We start from the raw sequence: 18323 nt of genomic DNA, 5'->3' as shown, positions 1-18323 counted from the left end.
ATGTACGGAGGAAAATTCAATTAAGGAGAAAAGAGTGCTATCTCTGTGTTGCAAACAAGAGCGTGGACCTTTGGAGACTGTTTCAGGTTAGTTACGGGTAGCACACTTCTTTCCCTATTTCATTTCAAACTAAGATTAAAAAAAAAAAAATATACTGCACGTATTAATGTCTTAATATCCATCACAGGTCTTGTCGTGGGGCTTAATTTACAGAAACACAGGCAGATCAGTAAAACAGGATTGCGCTTCAATTTTACACCGTATTTGGAAGAAAAATAGAAAGGCTGATTCAAATTTTGGCTCGTATTAAAACTCTTACCTGCTCTGCTGTCCAGTGGGCCAAAATCCAAGGAATATTTCACAACGTGATAGTTGTTCCATACATAAAGGAGGTTGTCCCGGGGATTATAATCCACAGCAGCAATGTACTGGTAGGAGTTTGGAAAGGGCACATCCACCATGCTATCCTTGCTTTGGTCAGTGTTATATATGTAGTCTATTTTATTCCCTGTGGCTTCATTGTCGTCATCTTCGTACACAGACTTCACTACATATAAAATCCCACAGATCATGAAGGCGTTGGAAGCTGACCTCTTGTCATAGGCAGTATCCCACGTCCCTTCAATCCTTAACGTGTAAGGGTTTAACTGGCTAATGACTATTTTGCCATTATTTTGTTCTGTTGCATAGATTACCCACAGCCCGTTCTCATCCACAGCCAGGTCTATATCAGACTTCCCTCCCCAGCGGTAGGGAGAGGTGTCATGGTAATTTGCATTAGCTATGATAGCCTCCCCGCTTTTTATCCTTGTCCGCAAGTCAAACTTGACTATGTTCCTGGTTCGTTCCTTGTTGAAGAACAAAGCCCCATCGTACACCACGAACCCCGTGCCATCCACCCGGTGTGGGAGTTTGTAGGTCGTGGTTGGCCTCCCGGCAATGAAGTCGTCCTTGGAGGAGTACTCCGTCAGCGTGTCTGTCCGGTACGGTGTCCAGGGCATGTAGTAGATCTTGTCAGACGCCTGCAGAGGGTCCTTGCACCAGGCACCAGACTGGTGGTCAGATTCGAATAAGTGTTCGCTCTGGTAGACTCCTTTCAGCAGTCCAGGGCAAAGAAAAACTGTCGGAGGGGAAAAGAATTTAAAACAAAACCACAAAGTTAATGACAGTCCGGGGGTGGCTGGCCCAAACTTCTCAACCGCTTCTAGTTCTGGAGCAGAGGACACTCAAGATCAGAGGAAACCCAAGAGCAATGCCTTGTAGCTGGAGACTAGCCTTCCTGCTGGCCATATCTCTAGAACAAGATTTGCTCCACCAAACTGATTTTTCCTGCTTTTCCTATCAACTATGGCTCATTTTCTTATTGCTTTTCAAATCTATTTTTACAGGTGTACTTACTTGGACCACTTGCCTTTGTAAACTCTGAAATGAATATGTGTCCCCAAAGGATTTCTGGGTTTGTATTTCCAGATTATATTCTACAGTGAATCTGTACCTACTAGGTGAAGGGGTAAACTCCCGGGGAATTGATCCACATATTTATTTGAACAGCCCACAGAAGAGCAGCCTAGAAATGGAAATAAGAGAAAGAAATTCCCATCCTTACAGCCCAAGCGATATTAAATATTTAAAGGGTACCAACAGTAAAGCAGAGACGAATCCCTTAGCAACTCAGAAGAGCGTTTAAAGCAAAGGGAGCAGGGGGGAACACCCGTCTACAGATCTGTAGTATAACTAGAAATGAGGCTTTCAAAGCTGCTACAGGACACACGAAACATGCAGTCCACACAATTAAAAACGAATGACGTATGGATGCTGAAAGGAAAAGACAAGGAAGGAAGGAAGGAAGAAAGGAAAGAAGGAAGGAAAAGAATAAAGTTCACTGGAGAGGAACCCAAGGTCTAGATTTTAATCAGTTAAAAAATGTCCTGTTAAATATAGTAGTAATTCAAACTTAAAAACATATACCTTCTATTGTTACATGAGAGGAGCACAGAGGAGCGATTTGACTAACCGGTGTGCTTTGCTGCTCAGACTTCGGGGGGGCTGACAGAGGCCAGGGCATGCCCAGCGCCTGGGAGGAAGCTCGGCCGGTGGCTGGCTGACCTTGGCATCATGGCAATGCCAATGCCAAGAGGCCAGCCAGCTGGATGGGGAGACAAAAGGAGGGATGCTGAGGAGCAAAACTGGCTCATTTGGCCCTCATCATCCCTGGTAGCATCCTCCTGACCTGGAGGCACCGCATACACTTCGGGGGGAGAATGTTTGTTCGTTATTTGTAATGCTGATCTCCGTGAGCGTGAGTAGTAGAATAACCATGATGATGGGATGGGCAGCAGGGAGGCATGAAGAGGTATCCCATCACACGCTGCTGGTAGTGCGGGGCTGGCAGATGGGATCCCATGTTCGCGCTCCCTGCTTTGAGTGTAACCAATTATTTTCAGAAATGCAGAAATTGGTAATATCCTCTGGAGAGCGAGACGGGAGGAAAATCAGATTTAGTAACTGGTGTAAAAGTATATTGCTCTATTGGAGTCTAAGTAACCACCCAGAGTTGCTGATAAAGGGGTGCCGTTTCCAAGAGGCTTTTATGGCAATTAGATATACTTATGCACATACACATGTATGCACACTTTGCAAATTCTTTGGGCAGGAGAAAGTATCTAAACCTTTGAATAGAAATTTAATGAAAAAAAAGTGGCACTGGTAAAAACTTTTCAGCAAAAATGAGTTAGCTGGTGAAGTTGAGCAGCAGAGATACTAAATAAACTTTAACAAAAAAGTAGTGAGAATTAATGACAAAGTATTTCAACTAAAACGTTAAACTGTTAAATAACTTAGCCTATACATAAGTAATAAATATATATAATTTGAAAGGTATTTAATTACCTTTTTGTTCCACTTCTATTGTAGAGAGAGAGGTAAAGAGAGAAAGGAGAAAAGAGAATAGATTAATGGTACTGTATTGGCCAGGTAGTTTTCTTTACCTCTTTCATATGAAAAGGAAGCTTTATTAATTTACTTTAGTATGTGAACATTTTATATATATATATATATATAAAAAAAACCTTTCCTCTGATATAATACGCAGACAAGCTGAAAAAATACAGATAAATTTTAACTTTACAAAAATCTTTAAGAAGGAAAAAAAACCCCAACACTTGGGACATACCAAGCCCCCTGAACTATTTGAGATACGTCGTCAGCAGCAGCCTTGGACTCGTTTCATAGAGCAAAATGAAACACCCATACAGTGAAATATGACTGATACAGATTTATGTATAGAATAAAAACTCCAGGAAGAAACTTTATAGAATATACATCTTCATATATTTCGCCAAAATCCTGTAAAACAGAGATCCCTGCTTTAAGCAGAAGAATATTCCCTTTTGACATGAATAGAGAACTTAAGAGAGTCAAATGAAGCACATCGGTGGATGTTCGCAGAGTCCTGTCCTATGTCTCAGAGAAACAAGTTTTAGTAGGACTTGGAAAAAAAACATTTAAAATATTATAATACTTACGATTTATAAGATCCCAAAGACTTACAGTGTTAACAAGTTAAAAATATCTAAGCACTATTTAAATACCCAACCCCAGAACTTGCTGGGTATTTTTATGTGAATTATTCACCATGCATAATAACGCTGCTGAAGAGGCTGCGTCCCCTCAGACGAAGTCCCTTGCAGTCAGAATAAATAAATGCAATACACGTATTAATTGCTAAATGCTCAGTACCAAATTCTATAGCTAACAACCTCCTGCGAAGGGCTTTGGGGGCCCTCATCCAAACACCCCCTGCGGTGGTGGCACAGACCCCTTCTTCTTTCAGCACGTTGGGGCCCCAAACAGCTTCTGCACCCCCAGTCCTGGGCTTTGCTCGTTCTGCGGGGCCTCTTCCCCGGAGCTGTAGGAGAAGACAGGCCCCATAAAACATCACTGAGGGAGAAGTGAGAACTTGCCAGCAAAGCAGTTGGGTTTTGACAGCTGAGAGATCTCTGTTCAGAGAAGTGAGACAGGAATGCAAAGGTATGCACGCGCGCTTTGTTTTTGCTTGCCCAGAGTTCACTCTGGCCCCTTCCAGACCGAGACATTTGCCAAATGACTGTCCTCCGGTGCTGGGACTGCAAACCCCTGTTCATTCAAAAGTCTCATTCATTTGGATGGGAGCTGCAGGCTCAATGGAAGAACAATTTCAGGGTAAGACTGCAAATGCATTGGCTAGACATGTGGATCTGCACTTTGCCGTGTGGGGAGGTGTACATCCAGAGCCAACTGCTCCCAAAATAAATGTTTCCAAACTTAAACAGCTTTTTTTTTTTTTACCTGGGCTTTGATTTAGGCTCCTTTCTACCTCATAACAGGTTAAGGTTAAAGGGAAATGTTTTCACCATGTGGCTGTCAGGGCTCTGGGGAGCAGAGACAATGCATTTCAGTGCAAGCACCTGATTTTGCACAGGAAAGAGCCAGCAAGGGGAAAAGGCACCAGACCCAGCAACTGGAGAAACCCGCACAGCAATTGCTCTCCCTGTCCCAGACTGTGACTGGCCACAGCTAAGTAAGGTATTCAGGAAAACATTAAATGTCCCTGGCAAAAGCAAGAAAGCAACACGACGGATCCCCAAATGTATGGCTTCACACGGATTCTTCTGGCTGATGGTATACTGTACCTCTGGCAGCGTAGAAGGTAGTAATTTACGATTTCAAACAAGCCAAAGCTTTTGTAATGCACTCGAACAACAGCGTATGCGTTGTAAAGCAGGAAGAGAGATGCTTGTGCAAAAGAGAAGATATTCCCGACCAGCCGAGCTGAGTGACCTGAACCATTGATTACCCTTATCCTGAATAGCTCGTTTGTGTTATTAGCGGTCAGTGCCACATCCAGCTCTCTTGTAATTCCAGACACGGTGTGTGTTTTGGTGACCTCATGCATGGTGCTTTCCATTGTATGTATCCCAAATACCTATTTTTCTCCTGCTAATTTAAGACTTAATGCTTTTGAATTTCAATAACTACTCAGCTTATATTGGGATGTCATATTATTCGAACCAGTTGCATGGGAAGCTTGAAGGATTTAGCTCATTAAGCAACATTAAAAGGAAGGGTCTAATTAGGGTCTGATTATCCCTTCAATTATGCAACATATCACTGCAAAACTGTCTTCATAAAGTATTGGAAGAATTTTTAAAATTCTGTCCAATAACAGGCCATTTTACATCTCTACAATGCCTGTGCTAGTCCACAGAATTTAAATACTACTTAGAGCACAGGAGGCACCTTACCTTCCTACAGGGATCATGGAATTGTTTAGGTTGGAAAAGACCTTTAAGATCATCAAGTCCAACTGTTAACCTAGTACTGCCAAGTTACCACTAAACCACGTCAGTCCCTCAGCACCACATCTACACATCTTTTAAATCCCTCCAGGGATGGTGACTCAACCAATTCCCTGGGCAGCCTGTTCCAATGATCGACAACCCTTTCGGTGAAGAAATTTTTCCTAATATCCAATCTAAACCTCCCCTGGTGCAACTTAAGGCCATTTCCTCTTGTCCTATCGCCTGTTACTTGGGAGAAGAGACCAACACCCACATCACTACAGCCTTCTTTCAGGCAGTTGTAGAGAGCGATAAGGTCTCCCCTCAGCCTCCTTTTCTCCAGGCTAAACAACCCCAGCTCCCTCAGCCGCTCCTCATAAGATCTGTGCTCTAGACCCTTCATCAGCTTCGTTGCCCTTCTTTGGACACACTCCAATCTACAGAAAAAGCATGCATACACAGTTACTTCTCTTACAGTGAGCTCTTCTGCTCCTGCTATTGCTGCATTGGAGCAGAACAAGGGTATTCTATCTTGGTTTCCTATGCCAGTTGCAGGCCAGTGCCATTGGCTTCAACAGTGCCGCAGGCCCAAAGGAAAATCAAGAACCACTTGCCAGGTCTGAGGGGAGTTACAAACAAGACTTTCCGTGTACCCTGATTTTCTCCTCTTTCTTTGGACGGCAGAAAAACTGAGGCTGATGTGCGATCATCGGCTGCTATAGCCTGCCCCCACTGCGCCTGGAGCCAAGCGATCAGGCAGATTCCTGCCACCCATTCAGAGAAATAGCACAAACAAATTAATTATATGCTTTTAGTACTGCTGAGTTGAGGCTCTGAAAATACACTCTTAATTCCTGGCACAATTAACACTTGAACAACATTAACTGCTCATTTTCTTACCACCACATTGAGTTGCACTCAACTATTTGAGGCACAAGCATGCAGTGGCAAAGTCCTGTAGAAAGCTCTCTCCCTGGCACTGCTTCAAACCCTCAACAGGAGCACAAAACTCCTGGAAAAAAATTATCTGAGTAGGGGGGATGTTAAAAGGCAATTGTGAAAGTAAGTAAAAAGTTGCGCCCTGTACTTTGCCAGCTGTTTGTTTTTTTTTTTCTCCAGGACAGATGTTTAATAGAAGAATAAGTGACATCTACTCCCTGTTGCTGTCCTTCATATGTCAAACTGATTTAATATACAGAGACTCAGCATTAAACATACAGTTAATGACGAAATAGAAAGACTAAGAAAACAGGTTTTTGAGGCTGACCTCAGTAGCACAAGATGCAGTGTGTCAGCAACGCTGAGGGTGCTTCATGCCAGACATGGCTAACCGCTGCATCTTGCCTCCACCAACCAGCTCGATCAGAGGCGTGGGGAGGTTGAGCTGAAAAGCGGTTGTGGCTCAAGGGAACCAACTAGGGAGAAACATCTCCAGAAGACACAGCACTGGCCTTGTGCCCTGCCCCAACACAAGATCCATAGTGCAAGAAGGTGACCACCACACAGCTGACTCACCATTTGGCCCTGAGTCCTGTTGCACTGGACTAGAGCATTGAGCTCCCTCTAACAATAAAACAACGTCTGGAAGGTGCCTTGTGCCGGGGCTCCTCATATGAGGACAGGCTGGGATCTACAACCTTTACTTTCTCTAATCCCTAGACCCCAAGCTCCTTGGCCAGCCTTGTGCCAATAGCAAAGCACCCACAACTCTCTCAACCTTTGACTTGAGGGCTTCCCTATATCACCCGCAGAGAGCTTCCCCAATTTACACGTTTCTCCCCAATACACACACAATCTGTGGGTTTTAGGTTGAACAGGAACATGTTTGGGAAGCTGCAACCCTAGCAAGGCACCCCAAAGCGCACACATGTACAGGCTGCTACAGAGATGAAGGTGCTCTTCTTTTTTGAAGACACAGCTGGCTGCTGAAGTCTCAGTGTTCCTCTACTAAAAGAAGGTTAAAGTAAACACGAGAGGTGTTCAAAATTCAGGGCATCAAAGCACATGTCAGTAACAGACTTTTTTAGCTATCACAATAGAAGACAGTAGTCTAGGCAACTACAGGCGAGAGCAGCATCGTATGCAGGGCACGTCCAGCGCGGTGGATCACTGACGACAGGAACCCGCAGTCAGTGCTAGAGAAACCGTGTCCTCTAGAGTGTAGGCAAAAATGCTGTTGAGTAGGATGTATTTCCAATCATGCTAATAGTAATAAGGCACATGAGGTCCTGAGCAGTTTCAATAACCAACATTTAAAATTAAGAAACTGGTTGAGGTCCCTGAGGGAAATGCAGCAGTTGAAAGATCAGAGGCAACATGAGAGTAGGGGACAGATACTGCAGGAGGGTCTTCAGCTTCTTGCTTGTTCCTCTGGTTCCCAATCTCAGCACCCAGCCAGCCAGGCTGAAGAGGACCACACCTGTATGTGTTTCAAACCCATGGTGCTCTACTGTCGGGAAGCGCAGCTGGTGCACAGACAGATCCCGATGGGGAAGCACAGTTGAGGGAAGCTGAACTCTGCAGCAGCAAATCTTAAAGAAATATATTTAAATCCAGGGAGTGAAAATATGAAAATACTCTTCTTTTATTAATTTGTACTTAAAAACACCCAAACCCCCTGCATGTGGTTTCCCAGAAGAACAGTTAGAGAGCTAGCTTGGCATTTGTATGACACGAGCTGTTCTGGCAACATAAAGTTCAAGATGCTACAGAGGTACCCTTCTCCTCTCCTGACACATAGTTAAAATGACAAGAGACCACGTAGCCGAGCTCAGCGTTCACTCTGTGCAGCACAGACACAAACCAAAGCACGTGCTACCATTTCTCTCATCCACCCACTCCCTCTAGGAAAGCCTGGGGTCCCACTGGTGCACAGGTGGGTGGTCACTAGGCCCCGAACACCCTAATAATGGAAACACAGTCACCATCCACTGCAGCAAGCTGTAGCCAGCAGGCAGTCAGATGACATTTTTCCTCTAGGCAAAGGAAAACCAACAGCAATAACATGGTCTTTGGTCTCAGTACCTTAATTGCAACTGTCCTTGCTACAGAAGACACGGTGACCAGCCTCTGTCCCCACCCTCCACATCAAGTTGCCCCCAAGCCAGAATTTAACTCCAGTCCCGTTAGCCCCAGTGAAGCACTCATTTTATGAGCTTTTAATGTGAAAAGTTTTAACATGCAACAGGGGAAGCCCTCTTGAGTCTTAGCTCAGGAACAAGCACAGAGATTGGAAGAATTAGGTTTTTTGAGACTACTTTGCAAATACATACTGCTGCTATCTTCCCATTTTTGCCACCTAATCTCACTTTACTACGATTTTTAATTATTTCCCCCCTGATATGACAGGTTCTTTAGAAATAAGTTCCCTTCCTTTCCAGAGCAAGAACAATGCCAGCTTCCTTTGGCAAAGTACAATAAATAAATACACAACAGACTGGACTTGGCGCCCCGCTACTGCTTTACCTGGGGGATCTTCACTTGTGCCCATGGCATGCGCATACGTGCATTTAAACAGGGAAAAGACCCCATTAACATTGCTTGGCTTTACAGTCTAAGAGCAACCTGACACCTCCAGCCAGAGGAATGAAGAAACTATTCCTATCAATTATATTGACATGAATTAACTTTCTTGCAGCTGCCAATTTCTGCTACGGAAGAACCACATGCCAACTTTGAGCCTCTCCATAGCAGTTCATCACCAGACCAAAACTATTCTGCAAGCTTAGTTTTAAAGCTTCTTTAGGTTTAAATGATTATAATGGTGGGACCCACTTAGTCTGTAACGTTATTTATATTTCCAAGAAAATTTAAGGTTTCAGTAAACAGAGTACTTCCTCCTTCTTGACTGTACATACCTCTGTGTGCACATTATACTCCCTCCCGTAAGGCTGGGAAAAAAAAAAAATCTTGATTTATTGCGCAGGAGAAACGCTTGCCTTTTACAGCAAATGAAGTGCTAATCCTTTATTTAATAAAAGGGAAGAAAAATTTCACTTGCTCCGTTTCCAAATTACATTTTTCATATAATACCCAGGCATCAGTGAATGAAGGTGCTCTACAAGTACCTTGCGTTACAATGGCTTCATGTAACACATTCCCAAAATTATTGCCTCCTAATTAATTTTGCTGTGAAGTACAGAGATTGGAAATGTCAATAATCCATAAACGCTTTCACGAACCACAACCTAAATTAGATCCTTAAATAAGGTATCTATAGATCTGCAGAAATCAAAGCTGTCGGTTTTGGTAAGTGGATTTCCCCCCCCCCCCCCTTAGATTTCCATTCATCTGATAAATTTGTGAAACCTTTCAAACCATTAATTTGGGCTTCCTTAAAACGTCAGTGCTTTCAGCCTGCTTTTTTAATACATAATAACTAAATTTAATAGATGTTCACTAAAATAATACTAAGGATTATTAATGTTAAAACACCCGTCAGTGTAACTTACAGTCATCAGGACCCAGGAAACCACTAATACACATTAACTCTTGTCCACTAGAGCTTTCTGTGAGATGAAAAAAGTTCCAGTTTCCTACAAAATTACCTTGTGTAGCATAGATCAAAATTCAGGCTATTTTGGGAGGAAGCCATCTTTTTGTTAGACATTCATATAATGAGTGACAGGCATCAGAGGCCACAACCCTCACATGGACTTTCCCCCAAGCCCAAGAAATAACAAATGCTTTTCCATGGCACTGTCCCCTTGAGTCCCATTTTCTAGGGGTTTAAATATTATTACCTCATTTCCTAATTTTAGGTACCAAAGCACAAAAAAACTATGCCTTTAAATATTTTGTTAAGGGAAAAAAAAAATAAAACAGCCCTGCAGAAAGCCAATGAAAGTTTGGGATTCTGAGTTTTGGGGTTAAATCCCTGCTGCGTGCCCGACCCTGCAAGGGCTGATGCTCGTTGTGCAGAGCAGAGATTAGCGAGACGGTTCTCAACAATTTTGCAAACATTCAGATTTCCCAAAATTCTGTGAATAATTTCTATTCTTTCTTTGCTTCTTTCCTCTTGTTATTATTCCAGGCGGCAGTCACAGTGACTGGCTTCTCTGAAGAAGCAGACACCTCATCAGCTTCAGCAGATACTGAACGTGATTGTGCTGCACTTCCAAATGTATTATTCCAAGAGGTAAATATTTTTTGCTCAAGTAAAGATAATTCACTTAAGTTATAATGACTCCTGAAATCTACTGCTCTGTAAAAAAAAGAAGCAGCAAGTATTGTTATATTCACAGTTCATCTTCAGAAGAAATATCTGATTTTTTAATGCATATAAATCTCTTCTGTAGATGAGATTTTATGTTTAGAGCACCATTCCAGAGATGAAACAATCTGAAAAAAACAATTTATCCCTGAATTTGGGAGACAAAAGAGGTTGCTTATTCTAGTCAAAGTGTTTGTCAGAACACTGGCCACTGCTCACCACCCTCACAAGCCGAAAAATGAGCTGGGCAGATTTTCTGCTGTGACCGTACGGCCAGTAGCACACCCCCCTGTTGCCCAGTTTATACCAAAAAAAGCAGTAACTTCTTAACTCACTACAGCACCGTCAACTTGTTGTGCACCAGAATTTTCCTTTTAAATTCATCAATTAAAAAGAAGCAGCAAGATGAGTTAGCACGAGAGGGGAAAAAAAAGGACCATACAAGTACTGTGTGAAATTCAATTACGGCTACAAGTCATTCAGCCAGACTTTCCTTGGCAGTTGGCCTCTTACTGTTTCCAGCACAACAACAGATGAGTGAGCTGCCATTAAATTACAGCAGAATCAGCCACCTGGACATCATTCTCCCATAATAAAAAAATAAAAAGGAAAAAAAGAAAAAAGAAAGAAAAAAGTGAAAGTGCAGATCCAGAAAGGGAGGTAAGCTCTGCAGGGCTGACCCTCTGCAGTGTTTTTTCTGTAGCTGGCTCCTGCTGCTGCTGAAGAGCCACCAGCACGCACCAGCCTTTTGCAACACAGCCCTGCGGCAAGGACGAGCGAGATGTGGAGATCCGGTCCCTCCAATGGAGGCGTGAATTAAACCTCATCCAGGCTGTGAGCTCCTTTATGAAAGGGGAAGAGAGGCATTACTGTGCATTACTTCCAGCTCCGGGTCTAAAAAGAAAAGGAAACAAAAAAAAAAGACAGACAGCCGAGCATTCTCCAAGAAATTTTCATTTAATGGTGCTCCTCTGGAAAAGGTCTGGGCGCAAAATGAGTATCAAGGTGCTGCTCCCCTCCATCAAGAAAGGCTTCTGTGTACGTAGAGGTGAACCAAGAGGCGCTGGCAGCAGGGTTTGATCCTCCAAGGTTGTTGAGTGTGGCTTTCCAGGGCACGAACCTATGTTACACCTAATTCCCAGTGCTGCCAGTTCAGCCCAGGAGCACTCAGCGACAGGGTACGGAGAGACAGACCGACAGAAGGGTTAAAAACCCCACAACAAAACAGCTGTCTGGGAAACAAGCTTGCCTGGTAAAATCTAACCCCAGAGACCTCTTGTAAGCGAGTTTGAGTCTAGGCTTTACTCCCCTTGGTCATTCAGCCCACGTGTAACGAGGTCAGGTAAATGGACTTGGATAACCATCCCACTTCCTCCTCCTGGGATGTCAAATGCATGGAAAGATCACTTGGCAACTAGGCAAATGTAGCTAAATTAAGGATAATTATTATTTGCATACCTCTTTATATCTTCCTTGCCAGATAAATTGTAAACCCTCTTTGCCTGACTTTAAAAGGAACAAAAGCCTGAAGTTCATTAACGATTTGTCCTCATCCAGGCATGAGATAAATTCAGGATGTCAAGAGCCTGACAGAACCATCAAGGCAAACATTAGGTGTCTTGCCTTAAGGAATAAGTGAGAAAGGAAAAATATCTTAGGTGGGGGAACGCTGAATTAAAGCTCTGTGTCTTCTGGTCCAATTTCTCTCCAAAGAGGAATAAACTGTTTGTCATCCTGCCAGCAACGAGACTAGCTAAAAATAATGGATTCCACAGGCCCAAATGAGGCTAATCATGATTGCCAAGGCATGTCTGTGCTGTGAGAAGTGAGTGAAATCTGATGCTCTTCAGAGAAAACATTTTTTGAAAAGCTCTTTGCTCCGCAATAAGCCTTGGCAGTTATCTCATGTCTTGGAGTATCTACCATATTTCTTGTTTGATTGCAAGGCATATTGCTGACACTGGCTGATATGGCTGAGTTTCCTTTAATAACGCTTTGGTAGGTAAAACACCGCTTCTTTTTAGCTATTGAGAAAACAGTAAGGAAGGATTTTGCATCAATTACCTCCCTCAACGGTACTTATTCTTAAGTGTCTCCAACTGGATGCTGGAGTAAAATGCCCATCAAAATCAGAAAAGGATTTCCACAAAGCCAAACAACAAACTGACACAGTTGTTTTCTCCTCTCTGAATTGGGGGAACACCTACAAAGAAGCTGGAGAGGTGGGATTTTACTGCAACCACTCTGGAGAGCAAGTAAAGAGCAGGGGAAGGAGTCATTAGACTTCTTCAGGAACTGGTCCTTTGGAACAAGATTTTACAATCTGGTGTAAATTTTAACAACATCTGCTCTTTAGGAAAAAAAAAAAAAACCAAGAAGGGGAAAAAAAAGAATCAAGGCATGACTTCTAGCATTTTTAGGTTTAAGTAATTAACGCAAGTGTGTTGTATGTGTGTGCGCGCACATATGTGCGCTTATATGCAGAGGAGTGACTTCCAACATTATAAGATTTAAATAATTAACCCAAGTGTGTGTCACATGCATATACACTCACACGTATAATGCAAAGGCACTGGCACAGCTTACACTTTGAGGCGCATTTCCAAAACACTCTAAAGAAACGATTCTGCAGCAGTCTGACACTCACATCCCATCTAAAGCAGAAAACTGCTTAGGAGTCTTCTCTTTTGCTCCGGCTCTCAGTACTCAAAGTCAACAAGCTGAGAGGCAGATGTTTCAGAGGAGATCATGCCCTGCCGAATTGTGAAAGGCTCCCATACCTTTTCCCCAGTCCGTGCTCCAGATGTGCTGGGGAGAGATTGCGTGCCGCCTGCGCAGTGCAAGACAGATAGGCACAGCTGCCTCCTCGCCGGGTACGGACCAGAAGGTAACATTAAATGTGCCGGTTCTGCTGACCGTTTGGGTGTCCTCAAACCCCAGCTGAGCAAACCTCTCTCTGCTGTGCACAAGCACCTTCCTCACCTTTGTTTCGCTCATCTCCCTGCCACACTGTTCATCACCACCTACCAAACGGTGCAGAAAACGCTCACATATTTGCAGAGCTGCCCAAGGAGCAGAAATGAAGGTGGGGGTCCCCGCCGTGCTCTCCGCAAGGCTGTGGCAAGCCAGCCTGCCACACAAGCAGCCCTTGGCAGGTTGGCACTGGGGTGTTTTTACTTAACCAAGCACGCAGGTGAGCGCATTAAGGGAGAGCAGCTTGCAACAAATGCATGCTCTGAGCCCAAGTGTGAACAGAGAGCACTTTGTGGATTTCAGGATTTGGCTCCCCACTGTTTGAATCCGGGGCTAAGAAGGATGATATTGTATTTTATACTTTTTTTTTTCTTTTTTTTTTTTTAATGAATAAGTACTGATATAAAGCAGGGACCTAGCTGGAATGAACTGTCAACTTAAAGGAATACGTCTGAGACCTTTAACTTGCACTGGTATATTCAGTGAAGTAAAAATATTATTCTGCTTGGGAGAACCACAAATTACAGCAATAAAATATATGCGGTGAATACGTAAAAATTTGGTACTATTTGCAATGACCTGAATATCAGGCACTGCTAAGACCTATCATTTTCACCATTAATGAAAAAGAGACTATTTTATTTCTAATTTAAAGCATAAGAATTTATGAAGGTTCAGAGAAGTCTTTTGTGTGCTTTTGCAACAGCTTAACTTCTAATATATTATATATGCGAAAATTAGGATCCTTGAGCTCTTGCACAATATTTACTGGTGCACATTATTGGAGCGGTCAGTGTGTGGTGCCCTCTCTCTATTTCATAGCCAATGCAGCATTTTCCCCATGGCATCAATAGATTTAAAAAAAAAAATAAAATAATTCTTGCTAGAGTGAAAAAAAATGATGTGACAATGAAACACACTCATTTCGCTATGAGGTAATTCAATAAATCTGTCTACTTTGCTAAGGCTTAGTTTTTATGTAAAACAACACTTATTTATCTTGCTAACTTCAAAATGGAAAAAGAATTAAGGGCGAGGTTCAGTTTTCAGTCCAGCTTTTAGTAATCTGGAAATAGGGTAAGAGGGACCCTGACAGGTCTAGGGGAGAGAGCCAGATACCAAGGCTATGCCTGCTTCACGTAAATGCTGTCTTCTCTTGTAATCTCTTTTGGACAATTTAGATGAGGCAAAACCACAAGAATCAAATCATCATGTTGCCAGAGGTTCCCAGAGGGACATCGATGGGGCCATCCTGATATGGTAGCACAGAGGACTCGGCCCTTTCCTTTTATTACGTGCCATTCTCTTCTGCCCTCAGGAGGCCCATCTAACAGATCTGATGGGACTGTGCCATGGCCTGGGCCCATGAACAGCACAAGCATAAGTTACAGCAGCTTCTGGGAGAGGTTTTTGAAGATTCAGCTTCCCACCAAATTACTAAATAACCTTGGAGGTGGGAGGGAAGCCCTTTTGCAAAGAGTTAGACCAAAAATAAGGACAATTAGGTGACCTAAGGCTGGTGACAAGAGGCCTCACCAGGCTAGAATGTGAAGTGAAACAGTTTAAGAAGCATCACCATTAAGACTGGTATGGAAGCACAACCTGGAGACCATCCAACAACATACATCTCAACTAAAAGCCACCACAGCTCACCTCATTGCTAAACCAGCCTGCTTTTTCTATGTTCACCTCTCAGAGAGAGGCAGCAGTTTCTGATGACCAGCAAAACACCCACATGGTAACAACACATGTTCCTGGCAGTGACAAAGCATTATAAAATTTAGATCATACTTAGGCACAACCCAACAAAGGTTTAATCGACTGTTTGGCCTCAACAGGCTTACGAAAGCCTAGGATGTTGTGCATCTCCATCGCAACCCTACTGCTAGAAGGAGCTCATGTGGCACGATATTTCACAAATACATACTTTATAAAAATTTAAACAACGTTTAGTGCATTACTATGTTCTCTTTGAGTTAATGCACAAAAGAAAAAAAAAACAAGAAGAAAGTCCCCATGACAGCTCTACCTGGTTGACTGAGTTGGAAGACCTGATCTTTAAGTCTAAATTAGCAGAAGACTAACCCATTTTTTTAAAAAAAAGGGGTCTGATTAAAGGGAGCAGGTTCTCAGCAGTTTCAGAAAGAAGATGGCCCATACCTTGGTTCAACACCAATGTTCTTAATAAAAGCAGACTGTGTGTGTGACCTGAGACATGGAGAAATTATGAAAGTGTACATATTACTTCAGCTGAGAGACTGCCCTTCTCTGAAAGCTAAAGAAGGGGGTGCTGGGGGCTCTTGGCAGCTGGTGCTGCCTGTTCTGGTGTCACAGTCAAACACAGAAAGGAAAAAAGGTAGGTGCAGTCTCACAGGCATCTGGGAGGCACAGCTAACATGGGGGCAGGGGAGGAGGAGGAAGCAGCGGTGGGGCCATCCTGCCCTTTGGTGTGCACCAGGGTTTGGATGACCCCAGGCCAGGCTCCCAGCAAAGGAGCCCACCGTTGGGCTGCCACGTCCAGGCTGGTCTGGCTCACGTGATTCTTGTTTTCAACCAGCAGCGCACAAGCCCTTGAAACACACCATTGGAAAGGAATACAAAATGGGCATGGCATTTCAGGGTGCATCAGAATGAAGAAACGCCATCTCCAGCCCTGCAAAAATCCCCAAATCCCTCCTGCATGAACGCACATCCAGAAGAGCCCATGCTTTCTTGTTCTCTCTTTATGTGACCGCAACATCCATCTCTTCCAGCCAGCATTTCTGCCACTCTCACTCCCACAGCTGTGCAGCAAAGACAGCATTCCTCATGACAGCTGTGAAATCTATAGGTAAAGACAGAACTGATTGATTTACAGGAACCCCTGCTGCTGAGCCGAGCTGCTAAACAATTCATAACCCCAGCAGATGCCTCTGTTTTTAAGCCATGGAGAACCTTCTGGGCAAGGCTATGGTGTTGCTCTTGTCATGGCCAACGGGCAAGAAATGCAAGCTGGAAGCAGCCTGCTCTGCTGGCCTCCAGATCTCTTCATGGACCTCTCTGACAGTTTGCAAAATACACCTTTGACTGATGGCTTCTGAACTCTCGATTCAATGAAAAGAATAGGTATTACACAGCTACTCCCTCCAAACCGCACCTGAGCAAGTAATATCTCCGTTTTACAGGTAAGGAAGTCAACACAAATGCCAACACCCCGAAACCCTAGCAGAGCAACAATCAGTGACCTGGCACAGCTGGCCAGCTATTTAGTTCATTAGCTTACAGCAATTCTCAATTCACAAACTCTTTAGGATTATTACTCCGTTTTTCAGGATGGCGAAAGGCAAGAGGGATTTTACAGTTTGCTCCAAGTCACGCAACGAAGTCAGAGGCAAACCAGACCAGGTGCTTGTGGCACAATCTGTAGCGAATTAAGCAAAATGAAACTGTGTTTGACATATAGACAGCTGTGCAGGAACACAGGACAGGAGAAATACGCTCAATGAAAAACTGAGATGACAAGTCTAGTACGTCAGAGCTCTTCAGAGATCCGTATGTCCCACAATAAACCTCCATTTGCTAAACATGTCTCGTTCCTTCCTGAAGCATGAGTGGAGGCAGAAGAAATCACCCACAGCACAAACAGCAAGAGCACATTAAAATCTCCTCTTATTCTTCTCTATATGTTTTCTGGGGGGAGTGGGGGCTGTAAGAGAACTATGTGTAAGTTTAAAAAAAAAAAACCCAAAACAAAACCAAATAACACAACACCTAAATAAGTATATTAAAATTATCTGTACTTTCCATCCAAAGCCACACTCTCCTTTGGATTGGAATTGAAATTTTAAGTTCTTCTCAGAAAACTTACTTCACTGCTTACAATTCTGGTCATCTCTGACTGCCAAATATATATCACAACCAAATATATAGTGAAAATACCAGCCAAAAAGAACAAGGCTCACTTTCCTAAAGAAAGGGATGAAACAATCACTTCACAGCTCACATTCACAGGAAAAAAAATACTAATTTTAAAAATATATACACATTCACAACTTGTCATCCTGATTCTCTTAAGCAAAGGCCTTCAGAAATAAAAAGCATTTTGTTTGTACTTGTTCAAAATTAAAATAATATGAACAGTAGATGAAATGTAAAAAATCCCTAAAACATTGGGTTTTACCGTGAACAAGTCTGGCTTTCTCACGGATGTACCTTGCTTTGTTCCTTTTAATCCTATTTTAATCGCAAGCCTCACAGATGTTGCAAAAGTGCTTCTCCAAATGCTCCTGTTATGCATGCTGGGATTCAAAACTTTGTCAAAATTGTGGACCAACAAGCCAATGACAGCACTTTCCCTGTGTGTGTGACTGCCACGGCAGCAAAGAATCCAGGTGAGAAAACATTCTGTTATTTTTGGTGATACTTATCGTATAGAATATCCCAGGGCCAGAGCAGAAATAGGCAGAAGTTCACTGCTAATGTGAGAAAAGACTGCTCTCCCAATGGCTTGCAAGCTAAACAAACAAAATAGTCAGTGTTAATTAAAGATTGATTAAGATTCCCATTTGGGAACAGTGGCAGGAAAATATTACCTGCTTTGCCCAAGGAAGTCATGGCAGAGCTGGGAAATGGTGCCAGTCTGGATTCCAGCGCTTTAACTGTAGCCCAAAATCAAATAGGAAAACCTGCATGCGTAAGGAGTGAACCTGGATGCTTTCCTCGAGGGATGATGACTGGAAATGCAGCTGCCGGCATCCTGCCAGCGTGCTGCGTGCAGCCAGGCAAGGACACCGGGCTCTTTTTAAAGGTGGTTGGGGGATCACAGCATGGCAGCCTCCCTT

At 43.3% G+C, this 18323-nt stretch overlaps 1 protein-coding gene across 20 annotated transcripts in view; it reads right to left on the bottom strand.

The window, feature by feature from the left end:
• Positions 1–18323, bottom strand: part of ADGRL3 (adhesion G protein-coupled receptor L3) — a 529084-nt gene that overhangs the window by 183903 nt on the left and 326858 nt on the right. For 19 of the 20 annotated variants that reach the window (XR_012587320.1, XM_074589233.1, XM_074589236.1 and 16 more), the window contains one exon: positions 320–1120. The exons of the other annotated variant lie outside the window; for it this stretch is intronic. Coding sequence is in view for 18 of the 19 variants with exons in the window: in XM_074589233.1 (XP_074445334.1) it covers positions 320–1120 (801 nt within the window). In the remaining variant the exon portion in view is untranslated. The remainder of the gene's footprint in view (positions 1–319; positions 1121–18323) is intronic. 20 annotated transcript variants of the gene reach the window in all.

This window comes from Larus michahellis, chromosome 5, assembly GCF_964199755.1.
Source record: "Larus michahellis chromosome 5, bLarMic1.1, whole genome shotgun sequence".
In the NCBI taxonomy this organism is placed as follows: Eukaryota; Metazoa; Chordata; class Aves; order Charadriiformes; family Laridae; genus Larus; species Larus michahellis.
This window is presented reverse-complemented; position numbering and strand designations above follow the sequence as displayed.